We start from the raw sequence: 16,796 nt of genomic DNA, 5'->3' as shown, positions 1-16,796 counted from the left end.
CATCCTATTGAGCAGATGAAGAAACAGGCACGGAGACAATAAATAATGTGCTAATTAGTACGCCAGCTGGGCAGTGGTAGAGCTGGGATTTGAGCCCAGGTAGTCTGGCTTCGAAGGTCATGTTAACAACTTTCTAAGATTCCCCCTCAAGTCTGTTTTAAGATGCATTGTTGAATGCATCTCATAGTAGGTCACAGTCAAAATCACTTAATTATAAACTAGAATATGTGAAGCTGAGGTCTTATATTTTGAAGGCTAAATTCTAGTAACTCAAAGTTTTGACAATTTCAATATATATTTGGTATGCATTATTTAAACTATAAGGGAAATATGAGCATGTATAGTCCAATACCTTTAGTCCAATACCCCAGTACCTTGAAGATCAAAGTTTAAACACACACACACACACACACACACACACACACACACACACACACACACGGATGCATTCAGAAAGATATCAGAACATTTTTTTTTTTTTTTGTCCTAATGACTAAGAGCTGCTACTGGTGATTAGTTGGTGAGCCTCAAGGACACTATGCATTCTGCTCTTGCAAGATAGTGGCAAAGAACCATCATGACCAAAATGCCAAGAGTGTCCCATTAAGAAAGCTGAACTGGCATACTTCCCTTTAAAGGAGGTTTACATTGTCTGAAGTGAGCTTGTCCACTTTGCGGGAAAGCTGGCACAGATGAAATTATTAAAAGATACATTTACATCAAGATATATTTAATATATAAGAATAAAGACTATAAAAAGGCTTTGAATCTGTTTCACAGGAATATTAAATTCTTCCAATTTTCTCTGACTTGGAAAGTAGCTGCCATGACCTGGCCCACTGAGGTTATTCACCCTGCATTCCAACAGAATGTTCCTGAAGTTAAAATGTCCATCATGGCTTGACTTCAATGCAAACTGAGACAGCTATTATAATGCCCTTCATTCCCTAAGAATGTGTACCTGCTCTTATTGAAAGGCAGAGCAAACTGTCATAAATGCTGAATGATTTTGGTTCGTGGAGTCAGTTTATTTTACCATTGAAAAATAGACAATGAGAAATGTGGCATGACTTAGTGGGAAAATTAAGAAACTTTTCGGTCAAACAAGGGATAAAGGCTGATTTTACCATTTTCTAAAAGAAAATTTCTTAATTTCATAAGCTCTTATTTCTTGACTCTAAAAATAGGGATGCTATCACCCCTTGCACCTTCTACCCCATAAAGTTGGGGTAAAGACTGAATTTCAAATTCCTCATGAAAACAGTTTTTTGGACTATGGCACAATATTAAAACCACCACCGATGGAATAAATAACAGAGCACGTGATTCTTTACCCCTAGTAAGAGTAGAGGGGTAAAAAGAGAACTTTCATTACTTTTTCTTACTTCTCCTTAGTCATGACCTCTGAATACCTTTGGCAAAATTAAGGGAAGGAATATTAATTAAGTAACCAAGTGAGAAAACTTAATGTGCTTTGTCACGCTTTATAATGTACCTAATGAGCTATATGAGACAGTGATGGTGCTAAAGGAATAACACACCCGTGTGTGTGTGTGTGTGTGTGTGTGTGTGTGTGTGTGTGTGAAGGACTCTTCCCAGACCCTTGTCAAAGAGGAAAGGTCACACTACCCACTAGGCTGGGGGCTCTCTCAGCAAGACGGTCTTTAGATCTGGGCAAGTAGAAGGCACTCATATCTATGTGTGTACAAACTGATTAATTCTAAAAAGCCAAATCACCTTACTTTCAGACAACATAAGAAAATTTCCAAATCTCTAAGTTAATGTGACTATATTTCAGGCTCCAACCCCTCAAATCTCCTTCCAGTTTTACTCGAGTGTTTGGATAAATCCTTTCTCTATTTCAATTCTAACACTATCTTAATTAACTTCTAAAAATCCTTGTTTTGGGAATTCCCTGGTGGTCCAGTGGTTGAGAGTCCATGGTTCCACTGCAGGGAGCACGGGTTCGATCCCTGGTTGGGGAACTAGGATCCCGCATGCCACGAGGCGCGGCCAATAAAATAAAATAAAAATCCCTGTTTTGCTCTTGTATCTCGGGGAGCGGCATACATGCAGCTTGGTTATCTTTTGCAAAGCTGTAGTTAATCTCTCTCAACACTCTGACATTTATCATGAGATAATATCCTTCCTGTAATGAATGGTCAAAACCTTGGGCTATTTTTGAGTTTTCGCTGCAATCAAGCACCAAGTTGCATGTATTTTACCTCTGCAATATCACTGTGCACTCCCTTTCACCTCTGTTTTCCTAGTTTAGGTTCTAATTACTTATATTTTAGACTATTATAATAATCTCTCAAGTTTTAACATGAAAATTTAGCAACTAATTATTGAGAACTTACTCCAAACATCTACTAAGTACTAGCGACTCCAAGAAATGGTCTTTGCTCTCATAAAGAATATGATAGAAAGAACAAAAGCACAGGCAAAGGCCTCAATTCTATGCATTTTGTAGAACACGCTGTGAAAGGAATCTTCCTTTAAACACAACACGACCCACATCACCCCACGCACCCAGCCAGAGGAGGAAAGTGCTCACACAGAGCACTGCCCATGCCTGGGCTCCAGCTGTATTCCCATCGTGTTTTCCCTACATTGCCTAACATGCATCTGGAAGTCCAAACACCTGAATGAATGGTTCAAGTTTCATCGTGCTTTTCAAGACCGTAATCCTAATTAATCTTAGTAATCTCTTTGTACTAAATGATAGGGCATTGCAGTGATGGGGACCTTAGAATCTATTCTAAGGCTATCACCTTACAGACTCTGAGAAGTGATTTCCTCAACTAGTGACAGAACGGGGACATACACTGGGCTCTAACTTCTCACTGGAGATCTCTTCCCACGACACCAGGATCTCCCGTGACAGGGCTGGGGGCTGGGGGGAAATTAGATGCTCTATTAAGTGTATGGGCCAATGGTCAGGACATTCAGCATCCTGATGTACTGTAAGGAGGCAGAGAAAATGCAGAGACTCCCTTAGCTCCAACCATTGGTGTAGCTCCCAGTCTCTGGTGGAGAAAAATCCCTTCGAAGAAGACAGAAACAAGAAGGATATCATATTAAAGATGTGAATGGGGCTTCTTAGGAAGTAAGAGAGTAAAGCTGTGGAGGGCTAGAACCTCAAGCCGGAGTAACTCCTGGGGTGTTTCTCTCCTGCTCCCAGAATCCCTCTTACTTTGTCCACAGGCCCCAGGGACTACAATGTTCAGCCTCCCTTCCCACTGTGTGCAACCATCTACTGCAGACCAGGTGGATTTCATAGCACCTCTAGGGCATTAGGGAACTGGATCTAGCTTCCTTATTCTTTTATCCAGAAAGTAAGTAGTATGGTCCTTCAGAACCTTTCTGAAACACTTTTATGCAGATGAATAAGGGAAACTGTGAGGAAAAAAAATTTTCATTGTGGATACCTGCCTTAGTAAAGTTAGTATATCTACAGTAAATGGTACATCTGATGTCCTGAAGGGGGAGTAATCTACACTTAGAGGAAAGCCCAGATTTGGTCTATCCTCCAAACTCCATCATAAGAACCCAAGTGAAGCTCCTGGGGGACAGCTGTCCTGGGCAGGGCTCGGGGGCAGGGTGCAGGAGAGGACTCAAGGATGCTCCCTGGGACAGGGACAGGAGCCCTGAGGTTGCGGAGTAGGTGCAACGGAGGGGGAGTGACACAGATACACATGGTTCCCTCCCTTCTGCCCTTTCTTCTCATCACTGAAATCGACCTCTGCAGACCCCTCAGTAGATGGAGATTGGGGGTAAGATGAAAAGTAACCTGGGTAAGAACACAGGTCACAGCAGAATACAGGCAAGAAGAAAAAAGAAAGAGAAAGGAAGATAGAAGAAATGCAAGCCAGAAATAGCAAGGAAGAAAGGGCTGTGAAGGATGAGTACACGTACAAGGCATCTAAAGCCAGGGAACTACCTGGTCATTACGAAACTGAAAATACTGGTGCCACATGTGTCCTTCAGCCTTTCCTAAGAAGGTCCTCATTTTTCTTTAGCACCAGAAGCTGGGCGAGGACCACATAGCTCCCCCTACCCGGTCTGTTTCATGCTCTTTGGCCCTCTTTTGGGCGGGACAGTCACTGTCTCTGTAAAGTTTTTTTAATCAATAAAGTCAGTGGCCTTTAAAAAAAAAAAAATACTGGGGCTCCACTGAGCCACGTAAAAAACGACCTTGATTCTTGACTTTGCAATGACTGTGGCTAGTTCTTCCAAGCATAGTCAAGTCTCAATAGCATTAGATAGTTAGCATATTTCAGCGGCAAAATGTTAACACAATGTTAGAAAAAAAGTTAGGCTTACATCTTGCCCATTAACTCCAGCCAAACCTGGATCTCCTTTTTCTCCTTGTGCACCCTAGAAAGAAACAATTTATACAATGAAAAATGTTACAACTGAAAACCTTTACTAAGAAAAAACAAGGGAGTTGCATTGTTTGGCTATTTATAACAACATGATTACTTCACTAATCTCTTGAAAGAAACATTTATTAAAAAACAATTCTGAGTCCTAAAACCGAAGAGAAGTTTAAAGGTTCAAAAAAAGCCACATAAAAATGATTAAAGAGTATAAATAGAACAAGGATTATTTATTTTTTTCTATAAGCAACAAAGAATTTCCTGGAGGGCAATTTGGCAATATATATCAAGTGTCTTAAATCTGCTCATGTCATTGGGCCCAGTGATTTTGCTGATAAGAATGTATCCTAAGGAAATAATCAGAGATGAAAAGTTTTAGGCAGTAAGATGTAGAGTGCAATGCTATTTATAGTAGTAAAAAGAAACATACTAAATATCCAATAATAGGGAACTGGGTAGATAAATTGTGGTATATAGATACAGTGGAATAAGCTGCAACCATTAAAATCATGTTTATGAATTTTATTTTATACTATAGGAAAGCTCTCACAATATAAAAAAGTAAGATACAAGTATTTGATTACCAAATTTAGTGAATAAATGTTAATCAATATCTATTTTTATTACTGTAAAGTTACAAATGTTCAAAATGGCCACTAATACCATTGTTGATGACACATCTCATAGCTCCATATATTTTTGTCTGATTACTATCTGAAAGGTATATACTTTTATTGGTTCACCCTGCATAGCTATAGTATAATTCAAAAACTTAAAAAGAAATGCTTGTCTACCTGAACATCCACCTACCTACCTGTGTATAAATCTACCTATGGGTCTTAGAAACACTATTGGAAGAAAACAAATCAGAAAAATAAAAATAAATAATCTATGCATGCTGTGACTATGGACGATTTTATTTCCTTCAGTATACTCTTCACTGTTTTTCAATTTTTAAACAATAAACATGTATTATTTGTATAATATGTAAAGTGTTTAATAATAAAATATATATTATGTGTAGAAAGAACCCATTCAAGTTCCAAGTGGATCACACATCACTCTGTGTGTGTATAGTAGTAATAGTAGTAGTAGTAGTTATCTCTCTCTGCTTTGTGCCACTAGGGTGATTTAATTCCCTTCTTTATATATTCCTTTGCTCTTCATTTTTTAAGGCAATAAACATTATTATTTTTATTTGCAAAAAAGAAAAGCAAGCACCTCCTGGGCCAAGACGGTGGAGTAGGAACATGAGCTCACCTCCTCTCCTGGGTACAACAAATTTACAACTATTTATAGAGCACCTACCAATGAAGACTAGCAGAAGGGGTCTTCTACAACTAAAGATATAAAGAAGGAACCACAACAAGACAGATAGAAGGGGTGGAGACCCAGACCCATACCCCTGGGTAAGTGACCCACAAATGGGAGAATAATTACAATTACAGAGATTCTTCCCAAGGAGCAAGGGGTCTGAGCCCCACGTTGGGCTCCCCAGCCTGGTGGTCCTGCACTGGGAGGACGAGCCCCAGAACATCTGGCTTTGAAGGACAGTGGGGATCACGTTGGGAGAGCCATGGGGGCTGTGGGAAATAGAGACTCCACTCTTAAAGGGTGCACACAAAATCTCACATGATCTGGGACCCAGGACAGAAGCAGTAACTTGAAAGGACCCTGGGTCAGACCCACCTGCTGATCTTGAAGAGTCTCTCAGAGGAGAAGGAGGCAAGTGGAGCTCACCCTGGGGACACAGACATCAGCAGCAGCCATTTGGGGGAGCTCATTCTACCATGATGACACTGGCACTGGGAAGCACAACTGTGGAATCCTCCTCCTAGCTTATTAGCCCCAGGACCCAGACCCACACTGGCTCAATAGCCTGTAGGTGCTAGTGCTGGGACATCTCAGGACAAGCAACTAACTGGGTGGGGGCAAAGCTCACCAGCAAGCAGGCTGCCTTAAGACCCCCTGAGCCCACAGCTGCCCCTGGATACATCCCTGCCCACCAGAGGGCCGAAGATCCAGCTCCACACACCAGTGTGCAGGCACTAGACCTGGGACTCCCAGGGCCCTGCAGCCAGAGACCTGGGGCCTGGCCCCGCCTACCAGCCAGCCTGCTCTAGCTTCAGGACCAGCCTCACCCACCAGTGGGCAGACACCAGTTACAGGACCCCCTGGGATCCAACCCCACTCACCAGCAGGCCAACACCAGCTGTGAGGCACCATGGGCCACTCAGCCAGCTGCCCCAGGATCTGACCCCACTCACCAGCAGGCTGAAACAAGCTTCAGGACACCCCAGACCCTAAAGCCAGCTGTGCCAGGAATTGGCCCACTCTGGGACGCCTGGGCTCTGCACTTAGAGACCCCAAGACATGGCTCAGCCTGCCAGTGGGCAAGACAAGGGTATGGGATTAAGAGATACAAACTACTATGGGTAAAAGAGAAAAGCAACAAGAATATAGTGTACAGTACAGGGAAATATAGCTCTTGTTTTGTAATAACTTTAAGGAGAATATAATCTGTAAAAACACTGAATCACTATGTTGTACACCTGAAACTAATATAATATTGTAAATCAACTATACTTCTATTAACAAAAAGGAAAGCTGGGGTGGCAATAATTTTTCAGACAAAATAGACTTTAAAGCTATAAACAAGAGACAAAGAAGGACATTACTTAATGATCAAGGGATCAATCAAAGAAGAAGATATAACAATTGTAAATATATATGAACTCAACATAAGAACACCTATATACATAAAACAAATATTAACAGGCATAAAGGGAGAATTGTAACTAACACAATAATAGTAGGGGACATTAACACCCACTTACATCCATGGGCAGATCACCCAGACAGAAAACAATGAGGAAACACTGGCCTTAAATGACACATTAGATCAGATGAATTAAATAGATATATACAGGACATTCCATTCACCAAAAAAAGGAATACACATTATTTTCAAGTGCACATAGAACATTCTCCAGGATAAATCACATTCTAGGCCACAAAACAATAATTTTAAGAATGAAATTATATCAAGCATCTTTTCTGATGACAATAGTCTGAGACTAGAAATTAACTACAAGAAAAAAATACAAAGAGACCACAAACACGTAGAAGCGAAACAATATGCTACTAAACAACCAATGAATCACTGAAGAAATCAAAGAAGAAATGAAAAGATACATGGTGACAAATGAAAATGAAAACACAACAATCCAAAAATCTATGGGATGCAGCAAAAGCAGTTCTAATGGGGAAGTTTATAGTGATATAAGCCTACCTCAAGAAACAAGAAAAAGCTTAAATAAACAACCTAACCTTATACTAAAGGAACTGGAAAAAGAAAAATGATCAAAATCCAAAATTAGTAGAAGGAAATAAATCATAAAGATCAGAGGAGAAATAAATGAAATAGACACTAAAAAATAATAGAAAATATCAATGAAATAAGAGCTGGTTCTTTGAAAAGATAAACAAAATTGATAAACCTTTGGCCAGACTCATTAAAAAAACCCCAAAAAGATGGAGGTTCTAAATCAATAAAATCAGAAATGGAAAAGGAGAAGTTACAACCAACACCACAGAAATATAAATAGGATCATAAAAGATTACTATGAACAACTATATGCCAATAAAATGGAAAACCTAGAAGAAATGGACAAATTCCAAGAAATGTATAATCTCCCAAGACTGAACCTGGAAGAAATAGAAAATATGAACAGACCAATTACCAGTAATGAAATTGAATCAATAACAAAACAAAACAAAACTCAAGTCCAGAACCAAATGTCTTCACAGGTGAATGCTACCAAGCATTTAGAGAAGAGTTAACATCTATCCTTCTCAAACTATTCCAAAAACTTGTAGAGGAAGGAATGCTTCCAAACTCATTCTATAAAGCTAGCATCACCAGATAAAGATATCACAAAAAAGAAAGAAAACTACAGGCCAGTATCACTGATTTAAAAATCCTCAACAAAATATTAGCAAACTGAATCCAACCATAGATCAAAAGGATCATACATCACGATCACGTGGGATTTATCGCAGATGCAAGGATGGTTCAGTATTTGCAAATCAGTGTGACACACCACATTAACAAATTGAAGAATAGAAATCATATAATCATCTCAATAGATGCAGAACAAATTTTTCAAATTCAACATCCATTTATGACAAAAACTCTCCACAAAGTGGGAATAGAGGGAACATACCTCAACATAATGAAGGCCATATATAATAGGCCCACAGCTCAAATCATACTCAACAGTGAAAAGCTGAAAACATTTCCTCTAAGAAGGAAAAAGCCAAGGATGTCTTCTATCATGACTTTTATTCACGTAGTATCGGAAGTCCTACCCACAGCAATCAGACAGAAAAAGAAATAAAATCATCCAAATTGGAAAGGAAGAAGTAAAACTGTCACTGTTTGCACATGACCTGATACTATACATAGAAAACCCTAGACGCCACCAAAAAACTACTAGATCTCATCAATGAATTCAGTAAAATTTCAGGATACAAAATTAATACACAGAAAGCTGTTGCATTTCTATACACTAACAATGAACTATCAGAAAAAGAAATTAAGGAAACAATCTCATTTGCAGTTGCATCAGAAAGACTAGAATACCTAGGAATAAATACAACTAATGAGGTAAAAGACCTGTACTCTGAAAACTATAAGACACTGATGAGAGAAATTGAAGATGACACAAAGAGATGGAAAGATATACCACGTTCATGGATTGGTAAAGTTAATATTGTTAAAATGATCATACTACCCAAGACAATCTACAGATTCAATGCAATCTCTATCAAAATACCCAGGATATTTTTCACAGAACTAGAACACCTAACGCCCAAATTTATATGGGATTAGAAAAGACCCCAAATTGCCAAATAAAGCTTCCAAAAAAACAAAGCTACACATATCACATTCCCTGACTTCAGATTATACTACAAAGCTACAGTAATCAAAACAGCATGGCAATGGCACAAAAACGGACACACAGATCAATGGAACAGAACAAAAAGCCCAGAAACAAACCCACTAACTGATCAATTAATCTATGACAAAGGAGGCAGGAATATACAATGGAGAAAAGACAGTCTTTTCAATAAGTGATGCTGGGAAACCTGGACAGCTATTGTATATGTAAAAGAATAAAGTTAGAACATTTTCTCACACCGTATAGAAAAATAAACTCAAAATGGATTAAAGACCTAAATGTAACTCTGGAAACCATAAAACTCCTAGAAGAAAACATAGGCAGATCACTGACATAAATAATAGCAATATCTGTATGGATCTGTCTCCTAAGGCAAAGGAAACAAAAGCAAGGGTAAACTAATTGGAACTAATTAAACTTAAAAACTTTTGCACAGCAACAAAAACAAAAAAAACAACATAATGAATGGGAGAAAATATTTGCAAATGATATGACTGATACGGAGTTAACATCCAAAATACATAAACAGTTCATATAACTCAATATCAAATAAAAAAACAACCCAATTAGAAAATGGACAGAAGACCTGAATAGACATTTTTCCAAAGAAGACATACAGATGGCTGACAGGCAATGAAAAGATGTTCATCTTTCAATGAAAAGATGTTAGAAAAATGCAAATCAAAACTACAATGAGATATCACCTCACACTTGTAAGAAGAGCTATCATCTGAAAGACCACAAATAATAAATGTTGGCAAGGATGTGGAGAAAAGGGAGCCCTTGTACACTGTTGGTGGGAATGTAAATTGGTGCAGTCATTGTGAAAAACAGTGACTGTATGGAGGTTCCTCAAAAAACTAAAAATAGAACTACCATATAAGCCAGCAATTCTACTCCTGAGCATATATCTAAAGAAAACAAAAACACTAATTTGAAAAGATGCATGCACCCCAATGTTCACAGCATTATTTGCAATAGCCGAGATATGGAAGCAACCTAAGTGTCCATGAACAGATGAACAGATATAGAAGATGTGGTGTACACACACACACACACACACACACACACACACACACACACACACTGGAATACTACTCAGCCATAAAAAAGAATGACATTTTGCCATTTGCAGCAATATGGAGAGGTCTGGAGGGTATTATACTTAGTTAAATAAGTCAGATGAAAGACAAATACTCTATGTTATCACCTATATCTGGAATCTAAAAAAATAAAATGAATGAATATAACAAAACAGAACTAGAAAACAAACTAATGGTTATCAGTGGAGAGAGAGAAGAAGTAAGGGCACCATAGGGCTATGGGATTAAGAAGTACCAACTACTATGTATAGGACAAATTAACTACAAAGATATATTATACAGCACAGGGATATATAGCCATTATTTTGTAATAACTTTAAATGGAGTATAATCTATAAAAATATTGAATCACTATGCTGTACACCTGAAACTAACATAATACTATAAATCAATTATACTTTAATAAAAAAAAGAAAAAAAGAAAAGCAAGCACCTGATTTTAAGAGATAATATTTTAAATATTTTACAAGTAGAAATACACACGTACAGTCCCAATTAAGTGCCAGCAGCACAAACCACCCCAAAATGTGCCACTCTGCCGTGTGGACTGCATTGGGCTAAAGGCAATTAAGCCCCATAAGACTCCGGAACAGCTTTTTTCCCTCTGCCTTAATTGCCTAAAAGAATTTAATAGGGGGCTTGGCCCAGAAACAGAACTATTACCAGGGATAACTTTGTATCTAAAGAATTGTCTACATGATAGGCAAACATCTGCTTACCACACATATGCCCTTCTCATCCTTCGGTGAGTTGTCTTCCTCCCCTTGTAAGCCTGGCCCGTCCCACTCCTTAGGTCTGATGGCAGATAAGCCTCAAGTGCCTGACTGCCTTTGGGTGTCATATTTTTATGGGGCTCTGGTACTAAAACTTTCTTTTTCTCCTGTTAGTCTATCATATGTCAATTTAATTATTAGACCAGTCAAAGAACCTAGAAGGGAAGAAGGGAAAAGTTTTCTACCCCTACGCAATCATCTAAGACTATGTGTTATTACCATATTGAAAACACAGGAAATGAAGTAAAAATAATTTGATTACTTGCAGTACAAGAAATGCATATAATACATAGGATAAACAAAGGCCACACAAACATATTCAGTGAAATACATTCAAGAAATAATGAAACTGAAGCTGTTAAACTGGAAATGGAGGGTAAGGAGATGCTGCAGAGCTGGGCTCTCCAGGCTCGTAGCCGCTGGCCACACATGGCTATTTAATAAAATTTAAAATTCGGTTTTTCAGTTTCCCTAGCCACATTTCAAGTGCTCAGTAGTGCCGACTATATTGGACTGCACAGGATAGAATATTTACATCACCACAGAAAATTCCACTGGACTGTACTAATCCAGAGAGTGGCATATATGACAGAAAGCAAAATAGAAATTAAGAGGTTCAGAAATACCCAGAAGAAAATATCTAGTAAGGGGATCCAAAACAACACAGTGTCTAGATATCGATATGAAATGTATTCCGCACAAGTTAATAGAATAAACTGAATTCTTTGACACAAGAAGACAAATATAATTCCATAGATAGCATCATTGACTTTCAGAATGTAACTAAAAATGAATACAGTCTTTATTCAAAATTAATGGTTCTCATAGACAGAAAGCATAAGCAACTCTAAATATTAAAGAGATATGTGTCTACAAGGAAACCTGCAACTTGTCAGTTATAAAAGTTAAATAATAACAACAATAATACAGAGAACAGAGCTGATAGTCTGATGGGGTTTATGCGGCATGGCAAGGGCACAAGAAATGTGGCAGATGGCTAAAGAAGAAACATGCCGCTTCAAATTGATCAGTGGCAAAAATCTGCAATCAATTTTAAAAAGTATTACTTTTAATATAAGAAGTAGGGACCATGGTGATTAAATAAGGTTCATTTAAAAAAAGTCATTTACTTTATTATTATCACTGTCACCAACCCTTCTATAATGTTTACTATGTGCCAAGCACTGCTTTAAGCATCCTGCAATTCTATGACAATCTGGGGTAAAGATACAATTATTACCCTCATTTTACAGGTAAGGGAACTGAAGACAGAGTGGTTAAATAACTTGCCCAATGTCACACAACTTAAAAGGGGCAGGATCCTGATTCAACCCAGGCACTATGGCTCCACAATCTGTGCTCTAAAACTATTAAGCTCATTTGTTTTTAAAACAGACTGGGGATAAGCAAAAATACAATGCAGAAATCTGGTTTTCTGCAAATCAGGAGGCAAAGTCTCTGACAATGCCCCTCAGGGTAGGAAACAAATATCAGCCAGGTACTATCACTATTGATGAGCTTGTAACTGGCAGAGGACCTCCCAATCGATCTCTCTCTCTCTCTCTCTTTCTCTCCTCTCTCCCATCAAGTTCTCTTACTCTTGGCATCATTGACAATTCTTCCTTGCGAGGGCTCTCCTGTACATTATAGGATGTTTAGCATCATCTTGGCCTCTATTCACTAAAGGCCAGTAGCTAGCCTCTTCTGCACCCTACCTACCTTCAGTCTTAGTAAATAAAATATCTCCAGATATTAAAATATCTCCAGATATTGCCAAATTTCCCATAGAGGGCAAAATTGTCTTCAGCTGAGAACCACTGATATATATTATGAACATTTTTTCATATTCATGATATGAAATGTTAGACTGAAAAATATGCTATATAAACACCATGGACTTTATTAGGAGTAAGTGCGATCTTGCATTAAAGTGAATTCTGGATGGGTTAGATAGCCCACTTAAAAATAAAAATGTTAAAGGAGCAGAAGAAAATATAAGTGAAACATAGCTTAGAACTCAAAGTATAGAAACAAAAAAAAGAAATTCATAAAAAATAATACATTTGACAAAACACTAATTATAAACTTGTAAGGCAAAAATATAAACTAAACTAAAGGGCAAGTGACAAAATGGGGAAAAAAAGCATCATATGGTGGCTTAATGCTTAACATCATTAATACACAGAGCTTTTATCATTCATAAGAGAAAGAATAATATACCAACTGGTAATTGAGCAAAGGACACATCAGGCAATTACCCATGAGGAATACAAAAGAAATGCTAGATGACAATTACTAATATTTTAACTGGTATTAATTCATCAGGTTATATACTGGGACTAGGTGAGCTCTAAAGCTTCGTTATTGTAAATTCTATCATTCTTTGAAAGCAGTGGGAGTTCTATATCCAGATAGAAAAAAAAAAGATATTCAAGCATTGCATACTTAAATCCCAAACAAAGTTGACAATAGTAACCAGCTGTTCCTTTTTTGTTCATTGAGAAGAAAATGATTGAAAACAAAACTACAGCATTAATAAGCCAGAATTAAAGAAAATTTATTTGACATCAGAGGTTGTTAGAGAGTAGTTGCATTTAGATTGTTTCTCAGTGTTAGGATAAATTCAAATGCAAAAGATTCAAAAACAAAACCAGTAGAACATTTCTGGAGATTTCTTTGAAAATACAATCATTCTAGTCTGACAAAACTTAAATGCAATCCCAACCAAAGGAAAGAGGATAAATGGAAATCAGATTACATTTAAGATTTTTCCCATACCCATTCTTTGATGAAACTATTTTCAAAACTATACCAAAATTTATGAAATAATGCCATTTGCAGCAACATGGATGGACCTAGATTATCATATTAAGTGAAGTAAGTCAGACAGAGAAAGACAAATATCATATGATATCACTTATATGTGGAATCTAAAAAAATGATACAAATGAACTTATTTATAAAACAGAAACAGACTCACAGACATAGAAAACAAACTTACAGTTACCAGAGGGGATAGCAGGGGTGGGTACCGGGAGTAGATAAATTAGGAGTTTGGGATTAACATGTACACACTATTATGCATAAAACAGATAAACAGGGACCTACTGTATAGCACAGGGAACTATATTCAATGTCTTGTAATAACCTATGATGGAAAAGAATCTGAAAAAGAATGTATATGTAACTGAATCACTTTACTGTATACCTGAAGCTAACACAGTACTGTAAATTAACTATACTTCATTAAAAAATGGTTTAAAAACACTATACAAAAATTTAATATCCTTCGAAACAAAATCACAATGCCTTGGTATGCAAAATATTGTGTTCAGGTAAGTAGTAAAACTCTTTTACAGAGTTTGGATTAATCTATTATTATCCACAATACAGGTAGTTATTAACATTACTGATATTTCAATAGACAGTAGCAATAATACACTGGCTTCTATTCTGTGTGCTTTACTATATGCCAGGCTCTGTGCCGCGCACTTTACATAGAAAGGGCTCGTGATACTTGTAGCAGTAACTCTGCAAGTTGCATGTTCTCATCCCCTTTTACTGATGATAAATCAGTAGCTCAGAGGACATATGTAACTTTCACACACCCAAAGAACTCCTCCTACTATCCCAAGTTATTTGCTCTTACTCTGACCTCATAGGGACTTTCCTTCACTTGGTGTAATTTACCTTGTACCACATGCCCTAGGCTCAACTCTCAGCTGAAGCTGTGTTCAGTTCCTATGGACTCTTAGATACTGTCAACATCTAAGGGGGTGGGGGGAATTCAAGAGCCCTTGAAGCAATCCTCCACCAAAGGGTAACTGGAGTTGATGGATTAATGTGTCAGCTTCCTGTCCTATAGAGAGACAACTGTAAAGCACATTCTACAGGGTTCCTCAGGGATCCCCAGCATGTCTCAGCCTCAGTTGCCTACAATGATAAGTGGCTAAAAATGTGCCTTTTTAAATTAGCTTTTCCTCATCCCTTTACTCCTGCTTCTTGAGACCCCTGTTAAATAAACTACCTGCTTCTAAGTCAGGAGAACCCAAGTGAAAACAGTGTCCATCAGACCCCAGTGTCTTCATTTTTGTCTGCATTCTTACTTCATCCACTCTTCTACCACTACTCTGAACACACTTGTTCTTCTGTCTCTCTGACGGAGCCAACCTCGAGTCCAACTGCCCACCTTCTCTCTTGTTCTTCAGCTGCTGAACAATCCTAGAGAAAGTCACACAACTGGGCCGATAATGCCATTATAAAATCATGACCACTAACCTCATCCTATGTCCTTACACTACTCCGTTTCCTTCAAACCCTCGGGTGAGCATGGTGCCCATGGAGAAAACAGACGCTGTCACACAAACCTTCCCTTAATGCCTTGAAATCTACGAATTCACTTACATCGATACCGTCCTCTCCTCTATTCTAAAGCATGGAAGAATTGTTTCATCCTCTCTTCCATCCCCCTGCTCCCACTGAAAGAGGTTGTTGAATCTTCTATTAAAACAAAACCTCTCACTTCCCTCTCCTGTTGGTTTCTGCTTCATCTGCTCCTTCTATTTTCAGATAAGCTTTGGAAACAGGCTCTGATACTTCTTGTCTGCATTCTGTTACTTCTCACTCACTTTGCAGGCCACTCCAGATTGACTTGGACCCTCCCTGTTACTCAAAACCCGCTCATGCCAAGGTCTCAGGTGACCACCAGATGCCGTACAGTCTTTTTTCTCCTTTGACCCATCGGTAGCATTTGATATCTTTTTGACCAAACCCTCCTAGAAATAACTGCTTGCTGAGACACTATATTTGTTTGGTTTTTATTCTACTTCAGTAGCCACATTTCCTCATTTTCTTTTTTTGCTGCATCGTCTAAATGTTGCTCTTCCACAGGAATCTGCAGAAAACAGCTTCTTCTGTTTCCATTTTCAGCAGACTTTCCCGGTATAATCTCTACTTTTATAGCTAGCTTCACCATCTATATGCTGATAAGCCCCAAATTTCTACTTTCAGCCTAAATATCTTTTTAACAGATTTATTAAGGTATAATTTATACACCATAATATTGACATGTTCAGTTCACTGAATTTTAGTGAATTTATATAGTTGTGCCATCACCACCACAATTCAGGATTAAAACACCCTCACCCGGAAAAGTTCCCTTGTACCCATTTGTAGTCAGTTGCCCATCATAGCTACAGCCCAGACAACCACTGATGTGCTTTTTGTCTATATTTTTGCTTTTTTTCTAGAAATTTCATATAAACAGAACAGTACAATATGGAGGTTTTTTATTTTTTGGCCTGGCTTCTTTGACACAGCATAATTCTGTTGCTACATGGATAAGTAGTTCATTTCTTATTTCTGAGTAGTGTTCTTTGTATGCATATATCACATTTTGTTTATCCACTCACCAGTTTCCCATTTTTAGCTATTCTAAATAATTCTGCTATGGACAATGGCATAAATATCTTTGTGTGGACATGGTTTTTATTTCTCTTGGGTAAATACCTAAAAGTATAATAGCCAGGTCACATGGTTAAGTGTATGTGTAACTTTTTAGGAAACTTCCAAACC

The 16,796-nt window shown here is 38.0% G+C and overlaps 1 protein-coding gene across 1 annotated transcript in view; it reads right to left on the bottom strand.

The window, feature by feature from the left end:
* Positions 1-16,796, bottom strand: part of COL19A1 (collagen type XIX alpha 1 chain) — a 362,938-nt gene that overhangs the window by 207,270 nt on the left and 138,872 nt on the right. The window contains exon 12 of the mRNA XM_029223905.1: positions 4,327-4,380. Within this exon, the coding sequence (XP_029079738.1) occupies positions 4,327-4,380 (54 nt within the window). The remainder of the gene's footprint in view (positions 1-4,326; positions 4,381-16,796) is intronic.

Source organism: Monodon monoceros, unplaced genomic scaffold, assembly GCF_005190385.1.
Source record: "Monodon monoceros isolate NGI ecotype Baffin Bay Population unplaced genomic scaffold, NGI_Narwhal_1 Super_Scaffold_15, whole genome shotgun sequence".
Lineage (NCBI taxonomy): Eukaryota > Metazoa > Chordata > Mammalia > Artiodactyla > Monodontidae > Monodon > Monodon monoceros.
Note: the sequence above shows the minus strand (reverse complement) of the source record. Positions and strands in the feature narration are given on the sequence as shown.